General features: G+C 38.7%; 1 protein-coding gene across 1 annotated transcript in view; it reads left to right on the forward strand.

Moving 5' to 3' along the window:
• The window catches only part of LOC123653831 (RNA binding protein fox-1 homolog 1-like), a 38,124-nt gene extending 28,616 nt beyond the window's left edge, over positions 1-9,508 (forward strand). Inside the window, 9 exon segments of the mRNA XM_045589811.1 lie at positions 149-241; positions 1,273-1,327; positions 2,427-2,471; positions 3,369-3,513; positions 5,230-5,290; positions 5,447-5,467; positions 7,625-7,794; positions 8,533-8,599; positions 8,692-9,508. Coding sequence (XP_045445767.1) covers positions 149-241; positions 1,273-1,327; positions 2,427-2,471; positions 3,369-3,513; positions 5,230-5,290; positions 5,447-5,467; positions 7,625-7,794; positions 8,533-8,599; positions 8,692-8,736 — 702 coding nt within the window. The 3' untranslated portion in view covers positions 8,737-9,508.
• The last annotated feature ends 718 nt before the right edge of the window (positions 9,509-10,226 follow it).

The raw sequence follows: 10,226 nt of genomic DNA on the forward strand, positions 1-10,226 counted from the left end.
ATCGAATCAATAATATCCTATCGATTATTTATATTACACTAGAATATTTAAATAAAAAAATATGCAATGCATAAATGTTAATTTTTGTTGCACGTTGTTTTTTGAGCGAAGCTGTTTTTAATGCATGTTTTGTCTGTCTTGCATGCAGGGATTCGGTTTTGTAACATTCGCAAATAGTGGTGATGCGGAGCGAGCACGAGAGCGTCTACACGGCACCGTGGTTGAGGGCAGAAAGATAGAGGTGTGCATGACTCGATGATACATCCGTAGCACTATGTAACTTAACATCCGCCCACCGCCCACCGCAACTGCGCTCGTCTGCTCTGTAGTTACTGCCATGCTAGCCGGCCGCGCCCGGCCGCGTATTAGCACTAAGTATGCGTTCCCGTCATATCTAATCCGCAAACAAACCTTATTTATTTTATCCCTTTACTCTCTAGACGGTCATTTAATATGCCGATCGAATGTGAGAGTCTCACAGAGAATGTAGAACGGTCCCTACCATCTCGATGTGGCTCAGGTAAGACACCAAACACACACTATTTAGAACATTTTATACTTCAGAATGAGTACCGACTGTGTCAAGTTAAAGTTACCGACAGATTTTGGCAGACGAAGTCGTTAAACTTACAAAATAATACACTTACATACTAATTTAAAGTACTTTAAAATAGCACCTTTGATTATAACGACTTAAAATAAAACTTAAAATATCTTGTCTATCAAAACTTTTGTTTGAATATCGTCATTCTGTTTTTTTCTCCTGTTTAATTTCGTCAATAGAATTCTTAATATTACTTTCATTATTATTAAACGACGATCGGCCGCACCCACACAACTTTATTTTAATTCTCATATAATTAATTACATTTATTGATTGTCAGTTAATTTTTTTGAGTACCTTCCTAAACTCTTTAACTGTCTCTGTCATTGAAGGTGCAAAACATTAAATTTCTTTGTAAGTGACATTGAATTCATGATGTACTTGTTTTAGGGTAAAGTAACAAGATCTCTTATTTTAAGTGTTAAACTTATCCATTAATTTTATTGTAACTGATGGGAACATATTTTATGTATGTTACTTAATTCATAGGTTCGAATCCTACAGCTATCCATATATTATATTCATTTTCCAAGAAAAATTAAATTAAATAATAAAAATCATTGTTATGTTTGGAATAAATTTTATTATGATAAATCAAATAATTGTTTTCCCCTTTATCGTCTATTTTTTATAATGCGTCTCTGACATGCAATGTGTTCTCATATCAGGTTAATAACGCCACAGCGAGAGTGCAGACAAAGAAATCGCCTGCAGTTCCTAACGGTAAGCGAACACGACATCTAATCTATTCCATTTACGAGTCCCGTGATGTAACCATTGAGAAATATGTATACCACGAACTAACGATGCACTTAACTCCTTTACCAGCAGTATTAAATCACAAATATTATCGAAATAATATATATTTACCCATAAGTTTGATATATTATAATGCATCTTAGCATTTTCTCTTTTAACCCATCCAGATATTCTGGCTAGAAACGGAACAATTCCCACTCTGGGTGAGGGTGCTAGCTTATACACATCGGTGTTGTTCATGTTGATGTTAAGCGTGTTTCCTGTTGGGCTCTTATACGTCGCTGAAGGAAACGAAAGCGAATTTTTGTAACGATATTCTTTATAATTCAAAGACATTCTGTTCATGCCAATTGCGTAACGTAACGTATTAACTGCACATACAGGGTGCGAGATTTCTGTCAAAGACACGCGACATTTTTTCATTAATAGTATTGGTTATACATTACGCCATTAACATAAAGTTTAGTAAGGCCTATAAGATTTCGTTACAATTCGCTTCCCATCCGTTTCTCGGCAATGTATATTGTGCCTTAGACCCGTTGGAATGCTCCTAGGTGAATGCTGGTAGATACCGGACCGGAGACAGGCCGACCCGTGCACCCCACGCCTTGTGTTTCACATTTCTAATGCCGGGTCCCTCTCAGCTTAACAACTATAAACGATTAAGACTTCTATTATTTAATCTTACGTTTTTATTGATCACAAAACGATTCCTGCACTATGTACTGCATAATGCTTTGAGTAACGGGTCAGTGTGAACTCTATGAGCTGTTTTCATTCATTTTAAAATTATTTAATTATACCGAGGACTGTCTCCGGGGTCTCCGTTGCCTGACGAACACTATCTCCGAATAACAGAATTAGTGGTCTTGTTTAGTTTTCACTTTCATTACGAAAATATTTCCTCTATCTTGCCCTATGTTGGAATGAATGCGAACTCAGCCTTGCACTATCAATATTTTCATTACGTAGTGGAGAATGTCTTCTAGGATTGTTTTCACTTTCTTAGTCTAGAAATATTAAGGAGACGTCAATAATCTAATGAGTACGTTTATTGTTTCAGTGTGTGTCCAGTGGCCCGAAGGTGAGACGCCTTGACCATTCTATCGTTCGTTCACATCGACCAAAGCTTACGCGTTTACATTATTATAATAACATTCATTCGAGCATGATCTTTTCTTACTTATGTGGTGGGACTATGGTTTATTAGTACTATTGCTCGATGAGATGTTGTATGTGAGAAATCTATTTCGAAGCATTTGTAAAAATCAACCCTAACGGCCATGCTTTTTAGATCAGACTGTAGGTTCTTATGTGTTAATCGATCGCACGGTGGTCAGCATTACGATACTCCTCTTACGTGATTTAAGTCGTGCTGTAATGTGGCATGGCCTTGTCCTCCCGGTAATCCATGTGAATAATGATTATTCATTCTAGCTACTGAAATTGCATTATAGTGCATCGTAAATAGTGATATAGATTTATTGTTGTCTGTGGTTATTGATTGACAATAACGTATTAGCATTTTTGATTTGCATCTAATTCGACTGAATAATATCTCTCGAACGTCACTTTAGATTAATTTAAAAAATGTGTCGTCAGAGTAGGTATCGGTTCCTAAAATTACAAAAAATATTTTACCGACTCGGGGTCGCCGAGGTCCTCTGTTAGGTTATCGACATCAAAAAAATATATAGTCGTCATCGGAGCTCCAACGACGACGCGATAAAAGTATCATCGTCGACGAGCCGACGACGTGAGGTCTCTAAAGAGCACGAGCGGGCTCCGCGTCGCCGGCGACCGATGGGGCGGGCCGGCAGTCGGTAGTCAGTGTGTAGAGGCGCGATGTGTGCGCAGGGCTGCGGGTGTCCGGCGTGACGTGGCCGTGGCTGGGCGCGGCGCCGGCCGCCACGCCCGCGCCGCCGCTCGTGCTGGCGCCGCGCGCCGCGCAGCGACGCAGGTACCCCGCCCCCGCACCCGCCCCCGCCCCCGCACCCGCATGCAGTAGTCCTATGTGTGTTGCATGTAGCCCCCGCGCCGCGCGGCCGCTCCCCGCGCGCGCCGCCCGCCGCGCCGCTCCCCCACCCCCTCCAGCACGCCGTGCTGCCCCGCGCCGCCGCCTTCGCCTCGCCGTTGCACGCCTACGCGCCGTGAGTACTGCCGCACCCGCACATCCCCGCACACCCGCCCGCACGCCCCGCCCTCGAAGCTCTCTCCGTTAGTGTCTCACTCACTCACGTCACTTTAGCGAATACTAATGTTGTTGCTGTGGCAACGAGTATAGTCTGTTCTAGTATTTGACTGTGTCGTGAATCACGCGCTAGCAAAAGGCCTTCGCATCTCTGCCAGTTAATTCATAAACTATCTAATGCAAAAACTGCAGCCACACATAATACTCCTCTTGATGAGGATGCGTCAAGTTTATTCGTACTTATCTTCTATTTAGTTGATTGCAATCGGTGATTTGGTATTATGCATGATGTATGAGGAGAATCTTTCGATTATATCGACCCCTCTTAAACATTATAATGGCAAATGTGGCAATAACATGAAAGGACACGGGATGTACGCAAAGTACAACTAATCCGTTACGAGCGCGAGGGCGATGGGTGCGATTCGGCGATCTAAAGACGGAAGGACATCATCGTACGTTATGAACGTACTTCCGAGACTTCCCTCTTTACATCGCATATTCCTATAACCCAGCCGAAACCTTCTAGTAACATAACAAAGCTTTATAATATATTACACATACAAATCACTTTAAACAGGAGGCGAGGCTTGTCCTTAGATAACCTTCCACTTAACCATTACCATTAAATGATCCACTGCATCCCTTCCGCCTTCATTGGTATGAACAAGTAACACTTTTAATTATTACTAGAAATAACCTTACTATAAGTAAATAACGCTTCTTGATCGATAATAGAAGTTTATGATGTAAATTAATTATTATTAACTTGTAGTACGTAGTCAATTTCACAAATTATCACCTAAGTATAGAGTAAATGGTAATCGTACTTCAATCTTTATCTGTAAATATGTTTCGTATTTTGGTATTGTTGGATGAATTCGTAGTATTGAACTTGTAATATACAATTTTTTAATATAATATTTAGAATGTGTTTAGGCATCATGTTTGCTTAAATGTTAACCAATCGAATAGTAAACTGATATTCTTCTCTTTTTTTTCTTTATCTTCTTGTAAAATTTGATAGTGAAAAAGTAATAGATATAAATCCGTTTATGAAAATTTTCTTTTTCTGAATAATAACAGCTAGAAATTCTTCTGCACTAAACTTTGTGTAATGCTTAACGCGTAGTGGTGTAGTGATAACATGTTCGTAAGTAATAAATATTGAACATCGGGTTTGTAAGGTTTGTTTTTTTATTACACAAATAATTTTATCTATTCTCATTTAAGGAGTATAACAACGATTTCAGTTTATATATCAATCAGAGTTAGATCACAAATCAACATTGTTGTGCTTTTAATTTTTTTTAGAACATTCAAAAAGTTCGGTCCAGAAGTTTAAGAACGTCATTTGTAAAGACTTTGAGAATGGATATGAATCAATGGAAGATTTACTGCACCTTCAACTTGTATTGTACATCAAATCATCACACACGCTTACTTTGTTTTATGTTCATATTTATGAAATATTTTCTCACTTCATTATAATAGCGTAAGGTTGGGAACACAGATCAGAAGTCGTTATTCGTTTATCTAGGATATAAGTTTAATTTAAAAAAGAGCTTAGGTGAACAAAGTTTAAGAAGGTAGGGTTGTAAAATAATTTAGATATTACATTTCTAAGGGATGATAATTAAATTATTGTAAATAATTTTTATTTTTCAATCCACAGTGTGTATTACGACCCGTTCTTAGCTGCAGCTGCTACGGCTGACTCCAACTACAGACTTCAGGTAATTATCTCCCTACCTATATATAGTTATCAATAATAACGATATCTTCTGATTGTAATTACCGAGTACAATATAATGTAACGCAATAATAACGAAAGTATGGCAATATGTTAAGCGAACCTAAGGTTTCGGTGACCTTCCCGTGTGTTGTTGCAGGCGGCGAAGCCCGCAGCCGAGGTAACGCCGCGACTAGATCGATCGCGGCCATATTATATCTGTATTCTGTCGCTTTCTAATTCATGTCCACCGCGCTAGTACAGTTTGATAATCATTGTGGAGTGAGTGCTGGGATTTTGGTTGCTGTTTATTATATAGAGGTCCCGTCGGTCGGAGTGGCGACGTCGGTCCTTGCTTCCCGTTCAGTTGATCCTTGTCCGGTAGTACTGTGGTGGGTGACTAGCTCTAGGCGTATGCGAGTGACCTGACGATCGAGCGCTCACGGCATCATGCTCCGAGTAGAACATTGAGCCCACAACACCGACGTCACTCGACATTCTTGATTACTAACGATCACCAAGTATTTAGTTCTAGTGACACGAGTAATATGCGGTTCCTTTGTAGTTTGTGTCGTAAGCGAGTATTGTTTCTTATCGATTACGTAATGCATGCTCATCGTTTATCATCACTTTGTGTCGTTAACTATCGGCAGCAAATACATATTTTTGCTAACGTGTGTGAAAGCATTTGCTGCGGAACAAGTAACGATTTAACGCAAACCTGCAGTTCTGTGTTTCGGGAACGTTGCATGATTATAATGTAAATAAACGACGGTTTATTTAATTGTGTTTTTGGATATTTTTGTTATGCATTATTATCGCTTCCTTCTGTAAAATTTAATCAGTACTATAGACTTCTTACGTTCACGGTAAACGCTCCAATTCATCGATCGGAATTAAAGACGCGGTAAGGTATCATCTGCATACTGTCTCAGGTAGGTATTAAGACATATTTATATTGAAACATCAAAATTAATCCATTTCCACATTATTGTTTTTAATTAGAACTCCATATTATGTACCCTATGTAGGGTATGACTTTTGTGGGTTCATTGTTCAAATATACTGGATTGTTACGGTACAAATCGATATCATTTACTTTTAGGGCTTGTCCCGTAATTACATGAGGTTTTATAGCAACTTTCTAACCCTTTATCCTCCTTTGGTTGTATGTAGTTCACTCTTATACCTAATAATCACGTGTATTTTTTGTAATAAGTAAATTAATTTTTTTAGAATACTTTCTTTAAGTACAAGTATAATGAGATTAAAATTTGAAAAATTAACCATCTTGAAATAAATTTTTACACAGACATGAAGATTTCAGTGTGTTAGCAATCGCGTGTTAAACGGAAAGTCCCCTCCTTGTGATGTTTCGTTATTTTTTTCCGAACTTTCGAGCCTCACGTGATTAATGGACGACTCGCAAACTATTTTTACATACAAGACTAGTCCGAAATGCGTGACTCGTCGCGACAGTATCGTCAGTCGATCGCATCAATTGCAATATTATAACGTCCGCGTCGTCACGCGATGTGGTCACTTTGTGAGGTATAGAGTTTACAAACATGTTTTACCTTCATTTGATGAGTGTCATTTTACTCACGAGTTGTCTCGGTATGGATATAAAATTATAACAGTGATATTTAAAATCAATGAGGACAACGTAAGATTCCATCAATCTACTACCTAATAAAATAATAATAATAATACACTTTATTGTACACCAAAAACAGAAATGATACATATCAAAGAAAGAAAAAAATATTGACAATATATTCATTAGGTACAAAGGGCGGCCTTATCGCTAAAAAGCGATCTCTTCCAGGCAACCTTAGGGCAAAGGAAATGGTCTAGCGTCAGCATAGGTGTACAAATTCATCATTCATCATCATTACAGCCTATCACAGTCCACTGCTGGACATAGGCCTCCATAAGTTTACGCCAAAAATAGTGAATGTGTTTTGCCCATAGTCACCACGCTGGGCAGGCGGGTTGGTGACCGCAGTGCTGGCTTTGTCGCACCGAAGACGCTGCTGCCCGTCTTCGGCCTGTGTATTTCAAAGCTAGCAGTTGGATTGTTATCCCGCCACCGGTCAGCTTTTTAAGTTCCAATGTGGTAGTGGAACTGTGTTATCCCTTAGTCGCCTCTTACGACACCCACGGGAAGAGAGGGGGTGGCTATATTCTTTAGTACCGTAGCCACACAGTACAAATTACAACAAATTTATTATAAATATTCAAATAATTAAACATATACATAAATACATACAAAATAATTGTAATCAACATAACGTTTGTGAATAAAAAGTAACGTTGGCCGTGTCGGGTGTCGCAGGCGGCAGCGGCGGCGGCGGCGGCGGCCGCGCCCCTGCTGAAGGCGCCGCTGACGACGGCGCAGCACGCGGCGGCGGCGGCGGCGGCCGCCAACTACGGCGCGGCGGCGCGCGCGGCTGCGGCGGCCGTCAGCGCCGCGCCCGCGCCCCTCGCCGCCGCGTGAGTGCCCTCAGAAGGACCGGACCGGGCAAGCCCTATCTGGCCCGGATGACGTATGTAACGCAGAAGATTTGTCTGAACCTGATCGGGATGGGATGAGATGAGATTTCCTGATCGGGTCCAGATCAATCGCCTGCGTTACATACCTTGCCTGGTCCGGGTCGAGTGTGCCCGGTCCGGTCCTTTTAAAAAACACGAATGTATATTATTGAAAAAATTGTTTAGTAAAAAAATGAATTGATATTTATAAATATGTTACTTAACATAATTATTATTATATTTATTTCCGTTTATTTTTTCAATTATAAAATCAACTATTTTTATATTATTAATTAATAATTATTCTTAATTGAATTTTATTTATTAACTTCTATTAATTAACTACTAATTAACTACTTCCTACTTCTTACGACTGCTCCACTGTGTAGAAATGAACTCCCTGTTTTCCAAAATAATTTTGATTGTTCTCAAAAAAAAATCGATTACGATAATATAATACTCATTGTTAAGACTTACACACGACAAACACCAGCTTTCGAATAAATAAGAATCATCAAAATCAGTACACGCAATAAAAAGTTATGAGCTACACACATAAAAAATACAGTCGAATTGTTTTCAATTCCTCCTTACTTTTAAAGTCCGTTATTAACGATGGGCTTATCGTCGCGGGCTCTTGATTTAGGCTTTGTTCACGAACCATTTTGAATTGACTACTTCATGCCACCTGACATTAAATTTTATTTTGTACAGGTATGGAAGAGAATACGCAGATCCATATTTAGGGCACGGTATCGGACCAGTAACAGGTTATGGGGTAAGAACAATGACGTTACATACACTATTACATCTTGTAATAAAGTGATCTCGATTTTTTTTACAAATAATATGAATAATTGTTTGTTTCAGACCGCCGTTTACAGAAGCGGATACAACAGATTCGCGCCTTACTAAGCCAGTGGAACAAAGTAGGATTTTATTACTCGAATACGAAAACTTCGTCATCTCTACGTAACATGACAATGAACTCTCTTTGTAAACGTACAAAAATTAATTATATGTATCAGTAATAATAGATCTAGCCGATTACTACGAGTTTAAGTAAGCTTGGTTAGCGGTCGCCGGCCGAATCCGGAGTGCACCGGGCCTCGGGCCGGATCTTATGAATACCAAAGTCATTAAAATTTCTAACAGAAATAGTTGATTAAGTTGAACTGTATTGTAAATTATGTGGGAAATACATGTACAAGTGCGAGCAGCTATCGGAGGTGCGTTCGTTCTTTAGATATTTGTAAGAGTTACTATTTTACTAATACGCGCAGGCGAACTTTGTACCTACATGTTGTTGATGTACGGTATCCTAGAGTAGTTGTTACGTTCATACTGTTGACAATAGAACATTTCATGTAACGATATATTTAGTGAGCTTTGCACTTGCATATCATATGAAAATTGTAAATATTGAATTAGAGCACGTTTTACTAATTTTACAGCATACTTTTAATTTAATAATACATTATTTTTACGCTTTCATAATGTGTAGAATGCAAAAAAAAAAACAATTTAAATGAATTGGTTACTAAATAAATTTAACTACCTAGACTTCATACTAAATTGGTTAAAATACGGTGTGCTGTCCCCTAACTTTGTTTTATCTTGAAATGTTATTTTTGATACTGTGTTTTATTTTATCTGTATTTTATACCTAATATATCCTACATATAAATCTTTTGTATTACAAATGAGAGTACACTGTGACCTCCCACTACATAGTTTCGGTATGTAGTTAATCGTTTTGTAGTATATTTTAATAAGATATTTTACAATGTGGTGCGAATAGATAGCGGTGCCATTTGCTCGGTTGTTATTTACAAGTATTTTTTTTCAAACGTTACCTTCTACGTTTTCGATCGTAACCCCCTAATATAATTATAGATTGATAACGAGCATTGTTTGGATCATCGCATCATTCGTGTCAATTTATAATATCGTTTGGAGTTTTTGTTTTAATATTTCCTCATTATCATCATCATCATCATCATTATCATCACAGCAACCTTTCTCAGTCCACTACTGGACAATAGGCCGCCACAAGTTCACGCCAAAAATGACGTGAACTTATGTGTTTTAACATTTAGTGTGCTATATTTATACGAGTATACCTTAATCGATTTTAAATCAAACCGAACTGAAGTTGGTCAGTTCTATATCAGATATCTTCTATCGAGCCGTGTGCGACACGATTCCACGACTTTGACAGTCCAAGTCCAAGCAATGCTCGACGGATAAATAAGTATTTATTTCGGTCACGCTGTACAATTCGCTGTCATTAGATTGGATTTGGTTTGCGGTCCCTTAGAGTGAACCGAATCGTTCGTCGGTTGTTAGTTCTAAAATCTAACGTAACTAAATCGTAGACGAGTAATGCTTTAGATGTAGTGTGT

Source organism: Melitaea cinxia, chromosome 5, assembly GCF_905220565.1.
Source record: "Melitaea cinxia chromosome 5, ilMelCinx1.1, whole genome shotgun sequence".
Classification (NCBI taxonomy): domain Eukaryota; kingdom Metazoa; phylum Arthropoda; class Insecta; order Lepidoptera; family Nymphalidae; genus Melitaea; species Melitaea cinxia.